This window comes from Wasmannia auropunctata, unplaced genomic scaffold, assembly GCF_000956235.1.
Source record: "Wasmannia auropunctata unplaced genomic scaffold, wasmannia.A_1.0 LD335844.1, whole genome shotgun sequence".
In the NCBI taxonomy this organism is placed as follows: domain Eukaryota; kingdom Metazoa; phylum Arthropoda; class Insecta; order Hymenoptera; family Formicidae; genus Wasmannia; species Wasmannia auropunctata.
Window position 1 is genome coordinate 933518 of NW_012027046.1, and position 15850 is coordinate 949367.

General features: G+C 35.7%; 1 protein-coding gene across 1 annotated transcript; it reads right to left on the bottom strand.

Moving 5' to 3' along the window:
- Nucleotides 1-9785: 9785 nt before the first annotated feature.
- On the bottom strand, nucleotides 9786-12528 carry LOC105455780 (palmitoyl-protein thioesterase 1). The gene is made up of 7 exons (XM_011699365.1): nucleotides 12197-12528; nucleotides 11369-11478; nucleotides 10962-11089; nucleotides 10722-10877; nucleotides 10520-10637; nucleotides 10104-10262; nucleotides 9786-10028 (listed from the first exon to the last, which is right to left on the bottom strand). Exons 1-7 carry the CDS (start codon nucleotides 12348-12350, stop codon nucleotides 9903-9905), a joined length of 951 nt encoding a protein of 316 aa, XP_011697667.1. The 5' UTR covers nucleotides 12351-12528; the 3' UTR covers nucleotides 9786-9902.
- Between the last annotated feature and the right edge of the window lie 3322 nt (nucleotides 12529-15850).

Consider the following 15850-nt stretch of genomic DNA (forward strand, 5'->3'; position numbering starts at 1 on the left):
CGGTGAACGTCGTCGTGGACCTATGATCGAAATAAAGATCATTCTCGATAAAAAAAAATACATTTGCATTTTGACTTTAACTAGACAATAGATCCAGAAAGTCATTGGGATCTCAGATCCCACCTCTCGCGCTCACGCGAGAGTAGATTAAATCGTTTTAATACATATATATATACCTATATATACGTCTGCCCGTTTCTAAAGACGACGCGTATTAATACGGTTATTGAATTCCGCCTCTCTGTCTCGGCGTACACCGTCTCCGAGAGAAAAAGAATGAGAAGGAGCGAGAGAAGGCGCGGGAGGGGCGGGGAGACAGAGAAGAGAAAAGAAAGAAAAAAAGAGAAAGAGAGAGAGAGAGAGAGAGAGAGAGAGAGAGAAAGAAAAAATGAAAAGAGGCATGAATAGAAATGGTAGGAAGAAAGAAGCGCGCGCAATCTTTTTAATTATGAAAACACTGCTTTGTGTTTCATTTTGTTTTGTTGTCAGGGGGCGCTATTCTAATCGGGCGCTCCTACCCTCCTCCACCCCCTCGTCCGCTGTCGGTCCCCTCGCGCCACCTTCTCGTCGCCCCCTCGCCACCTCCTGGTGCACCCATCCTCTCGCTACCACCACCGCCGCCGCCGCCGCCGCCCATCTTCTTTTTTTATATTATAACGTGCGGGCTCTCTCGGGCGGCTCTGATGGGTCAGGGGCGGAGGCAGGGCTGCCGGCAGGGTGCAGGCTAGAGAGGGTGCCAGGGTGAGATTGCTTTAGTAATGAATTACATAGCTCGGGGCTATGTGTCTCTGTCTGAGGAACACCACCGTTCACGCTCGCCGGCTCTTTCCCTCCGCGGTGGGCGCGCGCGAATCTTTTTTTTCTCTCCTTCCTCCCCTTCCCTCTTCCTTCCGCTTCCCCCCTTCTTCCCCCCGGCCCTCCTTATTCTCGCCACCCGCGCGGCTTTCGATGGAGAATCATTCTTGTCAATGGTCACCCGCGCATGTTACGTCGCGAATATTGTATGTCGCGATCTCCGTCAGGTCATCATCGAGTATCTGTCGAGAGATTCTTTCGTCCCTCTCCTCCCTACCTCTCCGTTTGTCTACTCTCTTTTTTATGTTCCTTGCGCTCTCGAGCAATTACTGGAAAAAATTTTTTATCAATTGTCACTTTTATAGATAATGTTCTTAATATTATTGCACGCACGTGTAACATGCCCGATAAGAGATCAGAAACGAACATAAAGTCAATTCGATGTCGATTCGACGTCTGTAAATGTCGATCAACAAAAATCTAATCAACGTCTATAAATCAACCATTTCTCCTTGAGCGTTATCATGATCAAATTTGTGTTCTCTTGTTTAAAATACCATCGAATGTTTGCCTTATATATCCTCCTCTTTTTTCTCTCCCTCTCTCTCTCTCTCTTTCTATACTTATCCAAATAGTTCTTTTGCTACGGAAAGTTCTTTTTAATAGTCACAATGTCTAAAGTTGCTGTTACGCATTCCCTCGATTGTTTCTTTCCTTTCATCTCACCCCTGCAATTTCTTATATTCTTGTATAGTGTGTTCGCATTTCTTTAATGCGAATGTATTATGTTAATAAAAAAATCTCCTTACTGCAGTCTTAACCATAAAGCCCTCTCACAAATTGACAACGTTCTATACCTAACGAAAAATGAATTAAAAAACAGTTTTAACAAATATTTATTTTTATAACAAATTTAATATTTTGTTAATTCTCTTTTGGTTTTCATTACTGTCTTTTCCAAGAAAATGCAATAAATTGAGAGTGCTTTATATTTATACACAAATCTGTATGTTTTCTACTTTTATTTTCGTGCAGCTTTTATAATAATAAGTAATTAACGAATATTAATTATTATTGATAAGCTACAGATATTTTTTTTCACTACAAAGATAATAATGCGAAGGAAATCTTTAGTCAATCTTGACCCAGTTTCTATCCGCTTCTTATTAATATTTGAACAATACGAGAATCTTGAAATGAAGTCCAACGACTAAGAATCCACGATAGCGAAGTTCCCTCGTTATCGCATTGAAATAAAAACTTTCTACGAAGAGACAATACATCGCGTCGCATCGACATCTCCCGATTACGATCGCGATTACTCGCAATCGCGATTCATTCATTCATTGCTTTCTATTTCAGATAGTATCGGGTAGTTTCGCCTCGTATCGGGTGGGAAGATTTATCTATTCGAGCGAAACATCGACGCCATGATAAAATCTAAAAGGCCATCATATACAACACAAAGATTATAAATTTTCATTGATTTTTCAATATTTTATATCTTCATTGAATTTTATTTATTTTTTATTGATTTTTCATCTGATTGATTACTTTGCCACATTTCTTAAGTTCAATTATTAATTCGATTATTTTGTATAAATTGACTTACACTATCCTTATATAAAAAATATTAAAGTAAGATTTAAAAATACTTAAAAATACTTTATAAAATTTTTTATGTTTTATTAGAAAATCAATAACTTTATGAAATAATGTATATTGCATATTCTGACATAAAATATATTTTTTTGATTGATATCTTAATATTTTAATACGTACTTTTATGATATTAAAATTTGATATATACTTTCTTAATATTAATACTTTTATGTAGACTAATTAAATTAATTAATTAACGTTAAAAACGGCACATAGTGATTTTATTAAATTGCTATATTGTAGTGTAAGTTTTTAGTTAGGCACTGTCATCAATCTTGAAATCAATCTTAATTACTGCAGAAATATTTTGTGTTTTGTATTTATACTATTTTATTCTTTATATATAATTAGATTAAATATATATATTAGATCAGAATAGAATTGATTAAAAAGCTAAAAAAATAAATTAATATAAATAATTGCAAATCTATATATTAATTTTAACATTGTTTCTTTTTTAAGCGATATTAATTTTTTATGAACCGTGTCCAACATACGTTATATCCCGTCCAACGTAATCATTGAATCTCTCCGCGACAAAAGCCCAATATTTTCTGGCTTTTCAATTTCATTAACGAGAACAAGGGGATTATATAAAACTTACAATTAATTACATTATAGTTCATTGCTTACAACTGATTTACAATTTGTATTTTATAGATAATTTACATAGGATTAACGTTAATCTACTGTGAATATTGTGATGTTTTCTTTGAATTGACGAAAAGGCGATAGAGAAAAGTATTATAGAACATATCAAAGTATAGCTTTCTACTATGTATATTTTTTGTACATACAACTGTACACCTGTATACCTACTACTGCAATTTACTTTTCTTTCAAGCGAAATTATACGTTTCTTTTTGCGTAAACTGATTCCTTTCACTACTTTACATATAAAAATGTTAAAGTAAGATTATCGAAAGATGAATATAAAATGTTCTATAGTACATTGGACACATTCTGATCTAAAATCTTCATTTTTTTGATTTTTATCTTAATAATTTTATTTACTTTGTAATATTTCAATATTTATTATTTTAGTACATAGACTAATTAAATATTAAATTGTTAAAATAAATTGATAAATTGAAATAATTTTTATATAGACTAACGAAATAAATTGATTAACATTAAAGAGCACATATAAATTGCATACTACAAGTACATTATATTGACAAAAAATGTTACACTAGAAAGAGCTAAGCATCCAATACAATCCTTTACTTGTTTATGATACTCGAAAACCAAAGAAAAAAAGTTTTATTCTACATTATCTTAAATTTTCCTTTTAATAAAAAATTATTCTCTTTCTATTTGTGTCAATAGTTTGAAGACTGATGATATCTTGTATAACTAACAGGCATTTTATGTGACTAAATGACGATATAAACAATATTGTATTAGTACGTATACTAATGTATAATGTAATTGTAATTAATTAGATTAATTATATGCATTTAATTATTTACGTAATTTGAGATGACTTGTTATCTCATTCTGTATTATGCAACTATCACAGATAATTTCTAGCCTTACATAAATACGCGTATGTTAATACCTCGAGTATGCATTTTCCATGGTATAATGAACGGGTACGTTAATTAATTACGACATATGGACGCGGACCGCTAATCAACGTTCTATCTCTTCGGCATTAAGTCCTTTGGCTGAACGGCGGACGAAAAATGGAGATGTTGGTCGCGAAAAGCAAGAAGAGCAGGCACCGAACGAACTCGCAAAATTCCTTTTCATTTGCATTATTACGGTAATGAGACTGAAAAGCCGGAAAATGTCGGGCTTTTGTCACAGAGGGATTGTCCGCCTGGTCCATTCATTGATTACGTCGGTAGACGGGGTATACGCGGTATACATAATATCTCAGCTAATCCACCCTAAAGATAATGAGTGTGGTAGGCTTTGCCTTTCTATTTGTTGCTCTAAATTTCTCAATATAGCTGGACGCTGTGAATTGCGCCTGCCTATTTAATAACGAACCGTAATTACACATCACTGCTTTTGATATTCTAAAGCACAACTTATTAAACTTATCGTGATATCAATTATTTATTTATTATGATTAATTAATATAACAGCTTTTAATTAAGGTAATGATTTAAGTAGAAAATCGATTTAATCTCGCATTAATGTAAACTTTGAGAGATAAAAAGTATATAAAGAATCAAATCTATTTAAGTTTAAAGAAAGACATATTATTTCAGAAAGGGTATAAAGATCAATAAGTAAAAAATTTTATAAATAGTCCAAGTATGTAAAAGTTCAAAAATTTAAAGATTTAACAAAATAAAAATTTAGAAGTTCCAAAAATTTAAGAATCGGAGAACATAAGTACATATATGAAATTTAAATACTATAAAACATTTTTTTATATTATTCTAATAATTTTTCTAATAATTTTTCTCAGAGTTAATATAAATATATAAAAAATTTTAAACTGCAATCTTCTTGAGTCGATATATTAATATATTATTTAGAGATTTAAAAATTTAGTAAATTTCCTGATAAATTAAAATATTTAAAATTTAAAAGTTTAAAACACATTCATAATTCTTTCAAAACTCTTTCAAGTTTTACGTTATTTTTTGGTTATTAAAAATAATAACCAAAAATTAAGTAATTTGTATAATTTTTAAACGATTTTAAAAGTTTTGAAAGAAATTTATTCATCTCTTATATAGAAATACGTACTTATATACGGTCGGATAGTTCGCTCTTTAAATATGCGTTACTTAATTTGCGAGGTTCGCGGGAAGTGTTAGTAAAATCGCAAACCGAAGCTCGTCTAGATACATCTTGTTAATGTAATTTCGTTGAATATATATACAGGCGCACGTATATCGCATCTCTTTCGCGCAACACGCTCGGCTGAAGATACACCGACAAAAATCTACAAAGAGAAAATTTACCGATGAGGGCGAGAGTAAAGCGATGCGAACGCGCCACGTGAAAGGAAAGGGTTGCCTGTAGAAAAATAGAGATCTAACATTGCAAAAAAGAGAAAATTTTACAAAATAATTTTTTTCATGAAGAAAGAAGCCAGAGAGAGAGAGAGAGAGAGAGAGAGAGAGTTCTTTATTTGTTGTGTTTGGAACAAAATTCTATAAGAGACTAAGTGCACAGTGTGAACAAATAATAATGTAACAGTTAAAAAGGATAATAGAAATGCGTATATAATATAGAAAAATGTTTATCGAAAATTTAAGATTTTTAAGTCTAATTTAAGTTCTTTGCTTATTGTCAGTACAATTGTTTTCTTTTTAAAGAGGATTAATGAATTCTGAAAAATATTTAACGATCAAGAGATCCAATCTCATATTTTGGCTTCACAGATGATTCTTAAAATTCTAGAATTCCGAAGTGTGCTTCTATAAATTTTAAAATTAAAAATTAAAAACTTCCAAATATTTTTAAAAATTAATTTTCTTTTTTTTTTCTTTTGTTTTTCTCAAAAGAGTAATTGTGATAGCAAACGCAACTTTCTCTCTCTCTCTCTCTATTTATTAAAGTTTTAAGAAATAATTTAGCAAATATAAATTTTACAATAAACTTTTCAAAATATGCGTTAATAATAAAACGACAAAAAGATTATCGATTTTCAAAAAGAATTTGACGACCCTATTGCTTGAATAATAAATCTCTTAAATTTTCAATTGCGGTTAAGTAAAATGTGAGTAGAGTTTACAATAGAGTTTACCAAGGCTGCCTGAAATTATAGATGGAAGGAGGAAAACAAACGAGAGAACGAAGAGGCGAAATGGAGTAATCCTCGTGGTCGAGAGTCACGGATCCGAGGGTGGTGCACCCTGTATACGCGTAACAATAGTTTAATATTCATATTGTCACGTTTCGAATCAAAGGAGCGGCGGTGGCGGGCACCGCGTCCTAATTCACCGGACAAAAATTTGCTCCCTTTCAAGGGGGTGTACTCGCGTCGCTCGCTGATGAATTCACTCGAAGTCATTGACGCGACAACATCGCTGCACCACCGCTCTCACAACTCGGATTCGTAATTAAACTTAGCCCTCTACGGGTGCGTCTCAGTGTGTTTTCCGACCGATTCAAAAGCTAATTTGATGAAAGTGTTGAGACATCAATTGGCACAGAGCGATAACGGATCGGTATAATTTTAATGGTTTTGACGAAACCGTTTTTTATTAAATCTGTTGCGACTTGATACGGAAATATTATTTGTCAATTAATTTCAAATAGAATTTATATTAATAAAATCTTGATTCAGCTATATTTAACAATTGAGAAGACCCTTTTAGTATATATTTTTAACGTAATTTTTGAGATGTATTTTTTATGTCATTTTTTACAATGTACTTATTTTTTAGATATTATTATTAGTCAAAATATAAATAATAAAATAACAAATACGCAACTTATTTTACAATTTTTATATAACGGTTTTACATAATAACAAATAAATTTTACTTGTAAAAGTAGGTTTTTCACGAGTGAACGAAAATTTATCTAGCGAAAGTATGCAATATCATAATCTTTAAATTTACTTTCACGATTTTCCTTCTGTTATCCTCGTCAGTGTTGCCATATCGAGATCGTGAAAGAGCCTTAGGGATGTTAATTCGCGAAAGCGGGAAACGAGAGATATCAGAAAAGAAGCTTCTATTAATAACTTGTCAAGTTTTCCTCGATAAAACTTCCGTCGAGGGAGAAAAGGGCGACACGTCGTCGAGACATCCAACGAACCACGAGAGTTCACAAAGACCGCCGCTTTAACTTCGCGATTTTAGAAAAGGGGAGAACCTCCTCGAAGTAGCGAGGCGATCACGACGAGCGGAATAGTAGCGGAATAGTAGTTCGAATTCGATTGTCGTTTTGTAAAATTTGGGAAATCGCTTTACAATTTTGTATAACAAAACATAACCATTATATTGTCGAAACATTAAAAGACATTATCAGCACGTATTAATTACTTTTTTATATTCTTATCGTAAATTCTAAAATAAAAGAATATTTAATTATCGCCACATGGCTTCTGTAAGATTGCATTATCATATCTTTCAATTTTATAATAGAACTATCATTTAAATTTATATAATATAAAATTAATGTTATTATAAAATTCACATAAAATTCACTCTTGATTCCTTATGTGATTTGACAATCCCTTGTCCGTTCTTCTGTTTAACAGTACTGTTCTCTTTATTTAATTGATCGTGTGGTTATAATTTCAGTTTTTTTGAAGTCATTACAGTTATTTGAGTTTTGGCGAAATTTAAAGCGATCAATTTAAATTTAATCGATTTCATTTTATCTACTCTATCCAAACCTTTTTAACGTACCGATCCACCTTCGTTTATCATTCGAAGGATGCGACCGGCGCATCACGGCCTGTCCGCTATTTATTGCATCCCTCCCTCTCCTTCATTGGCGCCGCGCACCCCGCCGAGGAGGGAGGGGAAGAGGGAGAGGGTGAAATCGCAACGAGAGGCGGCCCTTCTAAGGACATCCACGATTGGGCGCTGAAGGGATGTGCCGGCCTCTCGGTAATAATCCTCGCGGTGTTCTTGGTCGCTCCATCGTTCGCATTTAATGAGGGATGGAACGAGCGAAAAGAAGAGGGTGGCGCGGTCCGATATTTTCGGACGTATCGCAAAGACATTTTATTTAATTCATCAAGAAGCGCGAATAAAGTATGATAAAGCGAGAAATGCGAGAAGCACATTTTTGAAATGCTAATAATTATGAAAATTCATCAAACACTTTAATAATTATGTATAATATAATAGTAATATATTTTCATATAAATGCGAATGCACGTTGCCCAAATTTATTATTTTTTAATTAACCGATAAAATAACTGGCGTTACTAATTAATTAATTATTCGCTTAAAATCTTGTTTGTGCTAAACGTCTTTGAACACATATACATACGTACAGCGTTCAGAAGCTAATTCGAAAATACTAGAGCAGGAAGAAAAGTATCGATACTCCGATAGCATGCACCCCCGGCCGCGACGCGGAACACCTGTGTTCGCGTCCAATGTTGTTCTCGACGACGAATCTTCGTGTCGTCATTTCGTTACCTTCGAAATATTAATCTTGGTCGTTGGCGAACACACGTGCGCGCCTCCAATCTGTACGACGACGACGACGACGACGACGGCGACGGCGACGGCGACGGCGACCACGACGACAACGACGAGCAGGAGGAAGAGATAGGAGGAGGAGGAAGAGGCACGAAACGAACATTGTGCGCACGCCATAACAGCGTAGCAATAACAGCGTTCCATTATATGTAGCTACACCGCGAGCGGCGAGATTGCAAAACATGCCTAGATTAATGTTTTCTCATCCCGCGGCTTTGTTGTGCAACGCGGGGGCGAAAGGAGGAGGAGGAGAGGAAGGGGGAAGGGGAGAGAGAGGGTACGGACGGATGGTGGCGCGGCGCACCCTCTGTCCCTCTCCTGCCTGCCTCTCGGGTTCTCTCCTGCCGCGTCCCTCGCTCCGCTCCGCCAACCCCCGCCGTTCTATATACAATCGCGTCATGCGACAATGAACAGTACGAATTACGTTGCATTCTCTTTTGCGGCTCTCTTCGATCGGCCCTCCGCGCGCGCAGTTCCGCGGCGCGTTATTATTCCGCGTCGCGAGGAAGAGAGTCACCGGCACGAAATAACGGCGCGACAGGTCCCGATTAATGAGTAAATTAGAAGCGATGTCGGCACAAATTATGACAATCTTACATATCGTATATATTTTATACTATATATTATTTACATTATATTTATACATTTTTTTCTTTTACACGCATATATATAATCTACATATGTATATTATATATTTTAATATATTACCTAAGTCATTAATGTATGTCGCGCACGTACTCGAAAAAATTTCGACCTTTATTTTTAAAAACAATTCTTTTTTTGATGCAATGAAACATTTTTCTCGAAAATGACAACTCAAAAGAATGGTACGTTTTGATCTTTTCATGAAGAATCACTCTCTTATTGGCTGCAACAGGATTTATCTTCTTTTATACGCGTTTTGAAAAAAAAAAAAAAACCACCGTGTATTCATCCCTGTATACTCTTCGCTCGCTGTTGTAGGCGCTACGCGAAAGAAAATATCAGGATGAAATTATTCATTAAATTTAATTTGCTAGCACAGCTCATATTTCATTAACTTTGTCAGTTTTCAACATAATATATATAAAAAGATTATGACTACGTTATATGAAAAAATTGCTAATTAGAAGTGATGAAAAGAAATTTAATCTGCGAAATTAAATACCTGTGTTTGATAAAAATAAAAAAAAGGAGATTAGAAAGAGGGAATTAAAATGTAGATTTTTTTATTAATATTCTTTTTTTACACTATATATGTATGTGTCATACGCATCTACGTCATCTAATTCATTGAATTCTTAAATTTACACACACAGGTTTGTTCAATTATAACAAATACTTTTTAATTATATTTTCGATGAACCAATCGGCCGTAAATTGTAAATGATCACCAGGTAGTGAATGATAATAGACTTTGCCGGCGTCTTCCATTGCGCGCAATCCGAGCCAGTCCTGCGAATAACAAATCGATATAACATGTGCATCGAGCGACCGTGTTTTTAAAGTCAATCGCGCGAGTCTATATACCTGTTGGTACAGCTCGCTTTGCTGCAATTTCTGCACCTCTTCCGCTTGGCCGGGCTTGTAGAATCCAAACCACTCTGTCTCTACTGGTTCGACCATCGTGTCGTTCTCGAATTTAACGAGAACTAAAGCTCGAAGCTTCTGAAGATTGTCCTTATACTCCTGTTATAATATAAATGATAAAAACATTAATTAATGCTTTAATAGCGTAATTTTTATTTTACCGTTACTATCTTGTAATTTTAACACGTTAAATTCTGTATCACGCGATGCTTGGATAAACGTTATGTAAGATACGTTGGCCTTTTTACTCACGTGTACGTGACGTAAGACGTGTTTCAGTATATTAATTCATATTAATTAAAAGTAGAATATATTCATGTTGTAATAAATTTAAATTTCTAATGTACGACACGTACCGTGTTGTTACCATTTTCATTATTGATCTCGGCAAGAAAGAGATTTTTCTTTTGATAATCGTTCTCCTGCAAGGGATCGTGCCAATAGGAAGCTTGTATCAGCGAGTTTTGCACGTACCTAGGAAAGAGATTAAAATAATGTATAAAATAATAGAGAGCGTGTCTCCGTTAATTAACTTCAGAAGGTCACGAGTGCGAGTACCACAAGTACGCGCCGAGATGAAGCATACGACGCATGTAATTGCACAATCGAGACGAGTCCGAGCACTTTGGTATGCCGAAAACACCTTGATGCTGACCGCCTAAAGATATCAAATTCAGCATTGGTGGATTGGGGCATCTTTGAGCTACTGCTCTCCTGTAAATAACGGCGGCGTTGCATAGGAAAAATTGATGTGGGCTGCTGCGAGAGATTAAACAGTTAATAAATAAAACAATTTACAGAAATTGTGCCCCTTGCGAGAAGCCAATGGCATTGTATCCATTTTGGAGGTTCGGGTCTTGCGACAGTTGCTCACACACGTGCTTTATTTGCTCGTTAATATTTCCAAAGTAGCTGTTCTCAACATCCTAATATAAAAAAAGACATTGCGTCTCACTTTTGCGTTAAAAGCAAAGATAAAATGAAATAACAGTGCGATGTTACAATGCAAATAACATATATAATTACCAAATGATACCATAGAATTTCGTAAAAAGATTTACATATCGGTAAAAATTAAGATAAACAAATTAAATATGAATAGATATTTGGAGCAAAAATATGAAATAGGATGAGAATAAATTTTATATCTATACAGAATGCTTTTCCAAATTAAGTTTTCGAAATTATTGACAATTATGTCCAACCTCTATCTCGTTGTTCCCGATACGTATGGAATGGACATAAACTCCAGGGATTTCATCTTGGATGATTTGCTGTATTTTTCCAAGACTGAAAGAGAAGCAGCAACTATCACCTGCAAAAGTTATATTTTTATCTTCAAACAAAATGAATTAAAAGAATAATTAAGGAGAAATTAGAAAGCTAAATATCCAAGTTAAAAAAAAAATTTCAAGCAAGTGTAAGGAAACATTTGCACAAGCGTCATCTATTAAAATACATATAGTATTTTTTGAAAAGATAAAAGATAAATCCAAAGCTTGAAAATTTGGAATCTTGAGATATTCGGAATATTAAATTAAAAGAAGTATTTATCTCTATAGAGAGGCAAAAATTTAAAATCTTTCTTCGTTATAAATCTTCCTCCAAATATTTATATTTTAAAAGATAACTAATATTTATCTGCTTGCAATTATAAAGAAACTTCTGTTCCCATATCACTTTATTTTTAAATGATAAGGATATCACAACATTTGTATGTAATAATGTATATAAAACGCAATAAAACTATAGTAAGTTACACAGCACGTTCTGCATAATAAGTACGTTTGAGAGCAGTTACAGAAACGTTTCTTAAACTAAATCCCTAAAATCAGATTTAATTCCAACGACTGCGCAGAAAAATTGTAGCTGCGAGGAACATTGCAACTCGATTACTCGTAAATCGTAGATTGGAGATTACAACACAAAATGTAATACCGGAGTGAAAAAAAATGCAGAAAGGCGCAGAAAGTGAGCGTTTAAGTTTAGAAAGTGAGGAAGTGGAAAATTAGAGAGAGGCAAAAAAGACCTACCCATTCCATGCCAGAGCACCACCGGCACCGGCGAACCGTCGGCGATCTTGGTGTTCTCCTCGCGCAAACAATGACCGGCGTTCACGTACAAAAGTATCACGGCGACAAACGCGCAAGTACGACTTATCGTCGGCTCCGCCGCGACGCGTGCCATGTCGACCGTCGACTGTGCTTATGTTTAAGCAACTAACGCGAACCGACACTTCGCAACGCTTTTTGCGACACCGTTAATCATCGCCGGACGCCTGGCACAGCTGGGCGCAGCCGAGCGCAGCTGATTGTGAGAGTGACATTCGGCGCCGCGCGCACACGTGAATACATGTTTTTGTCGCGACGCGTATGTGCGTGCATTCGACGACGACCGACGCGCCGCGCGGTCGCATCGCGAGGCACGTGGAACCGCGACGCTCGGTAATTCAGATTTCGCTGCGGCGCTTCCTGTGAATTTCATCATCTCCCCCTCCCACCTTCACCCTCGCGCGAATACTTCAAAGGCCAAAACTTTTTACTCTATACATATACTTTTTTAAAAAAAATTTAAATTTGAAAGTCTCAATAATGTTCTATTTAACCATGTATAATGACACAGACGATCAGCCAACATCCATATCACGTTTAAACTACCAGTTCTCGTCCGATCACTGAAGTCAAGTAACGTTGAGCACGGTTAGTACTTGGATGGGTGACCGCTTGGGAACACCGTGTGACGTTGGCACAATTTTTTTTTATAAAGTTTATTTATTTCGATTTAAAACTATTTTTGTTTCGTCCGATTGTGTAATTTGTTTGAATCCTTTATTGTAAAAAGAAAATAAAAGAAAAAAAACATATTTTTAGAAAAAGGAAAGGCAAGAATAGTTTTATTTAAAAATAAAGATACGAATATCCACTTATGAAATAGATATATAAATTTAAGTAATTTTTGTATTTTAATAAAGCCCGTATTTGATTTATGAAGAAAATTGAAATAATTTAAACGAAATTTTTCATATGCTTGCAATATATCGGATTGGTGTTGACTCACTCCCGTTTTCTAAATTCTATATATGACCCTTGCATTTTTACATACGATTGTAAATAATACAGGTCAGACTGTGAAGATTTATAACTACAAGATTATATATATTACAGATTAGGACTCGATCAATTAATATGTCAATTTACATGGCTACGGATAAATATGATTATTAGACATGCTATCGAAAAGACAGAAATTATATAGTATAAGAAAAAAATGAGATATTTTAGATAAAGATATATAAAGAAAAATAATATTGTGTATAAAGACATATATAAGATATATAAAAATATATAAAGATGTATAAAAAAAATAATTTTAAAACAGATAGAAAAATAGGTTGATATTCGATGCTAGTCAAACGTGATGGAAATCACAATTACTGCAGTACGATTCAAATGGTCTTGAATTGTAATGCGATTTTTTTTTTATATAGCAATACGCGAATCTTTACGGTCCGCCGTCGATCGTGAAAGCGCATCGCATCGCATCGTTGTTATTTCCGCGCATTAACGAATGCCATTCATTTCACCGCAGGGTTGGCGGAAGAAACGGATCCGGGAGGGTCTGCCGTCTCTCCTCTCGGTGTACGGAAGACGCCGCGCGCCGGGGCGGTTGAGGAGGCTGGTGGAGTGGCGAACCAGTGGCCGTTTTGTTTAGCGAATCGCCGCGATATCCGGAGCACAATGCGCGATATATCCGAGCCGCTTGTTCCGGGGGATACATTGTTTCCGTTCTTCGGCGTTCTGCCCGCGTATGGAAATGCAGTAATCACTTAAAGCGGATCTGTGCTGACGGCCATCGTCATCGGCGTATAAGCGGGGCGGGAAAAGGCCCGGGCATTGTACGCGATATCTCGTCTGCGCTCGTGTGGCTTTCCACGATTCTTCGCAATTCGTCACTCAGGAGAAATATTGTTTAACGACTCTTGCTAACAATTAAACTCCATTTGCATGCTGAAATTTATGTTCTTCAATCTTATAAAAACGATCGTAATTTCACATCATTTTGGTATTCGTTCATTCTTATTACCGAAGACAATTGTATTCTGATATATTGTTAATGAAAATTATCCATAATTTAAAAAAAGCAATTTAAAAAAGCACGTTCTGGGTATATCAATTTAATAATTTGAAATGAAATTAATATATATATATATATATATATATATAAAATATTAATTACAGTTTTATAATCTGTAATTAAACAATTAATTTTATTGTATCGGTGGAAGTTGATGGAGTTTAGCAATTTTCCATGATGACTTAAGTTAACAGTTGTTAAATAATCTCTTTGATGGTTCAATTAATCTATTAGAAATTGTAATCTCGGCAATTATATTTCTCACATCTAAGTATACTAATTTGTATAAATTGTCTCTCAAATTTATTTTGGACGGCAGCAAGATCAGTGCAGCATAGAAATACGTAAAAGAGCTGAGCAACAAAAGACGATATTTTTAAAGCGGTTTTCACAGACCGAGAATAGACGCTCCCGAAATCGTAATAAATACCGAGAGAGGAAAGAGATGCGGATAAGGGAAGCAGAAGGGTTGAGTTTGAGGAGGAAAGGGGGCAGGGGGAGAGACGGAAGGAGAAATCGATCGAGGAGATGATGAGGAGGGAGATCGAATATTAAATAGGTGGGCAACAGGCTCTGCGAGTGCCGACCAGTCCAATGAGTAACAAATTAACTGGAAATCTTCCTGATAAGACTCAGCTTAGGATGGTTGCGGTTAAGAAATTTCCTCCTCGCGGAGGAAATTTACTGCCCGTTTTTCCCCCCTTTCGCGCAATATTCCAGAGCATTACGCAAACTTGTCGAATTAAATTTACTCCGAGATACTTGTGGATACGTAAAAGGAGCTCCCTTTATAAATTTTATATTATTTTAGTTTCTTTATCGTGTAATCACGAAATATAGATTACGTTGTGCCAAGAGATTAAATAAGTTTTTCTAATATCAGTCTCCATTTTTTTCGTAAGAAAATATACTGTTTAAAAAATTTACTTTTAATATAACAAACTAGAGATTTACTATATATATATATATATATATATATATATATATATATATCACGCTCTTAAAATAGAAATAAAACAAAGTAAACTAATACCATCGGTTACATCTTATATATTAAATTTGCATCGTAAGTTTCTCGCAAAACTCAAGCGATTCGACAGCTCCTTAAGATGAAAATATTTCCCTTCCCGGCAATAAAAGGAAGATGCGGAATGTACTCTGAAAATTAACGGAGAGGCAAGGGTTTGGTCCGAAAATCGGCGCGGAAGAGTTCACCCCTTTACGTCCGCGGCCGGTGGCGGTACGCTGTGACGCGCGCTACCACCCCCTCCCGCCACCCCCACCCTCCACAGGCTTTCCGCGCTCCTTTCCGCCCCTCCGCTACACCTCCTTCCGCGGCGTAATGAATCCAGTTTGTCGAACTCCACCGCCTTCTCCGCGCGGCCTCGCCGCCGCCTGGATTTTCCCGATCTAACCATCCTAACCATCCATCCCAACCGCTCCATCCATCCGTCCGTCCGTCCGTCCATCCACACCGGTAACTGCGCTACGTGAACCACTGTGCTTTTCGGTGCCACCCCCGCGGCGGCGGCCAACCCGCGCAGTCATTTCGC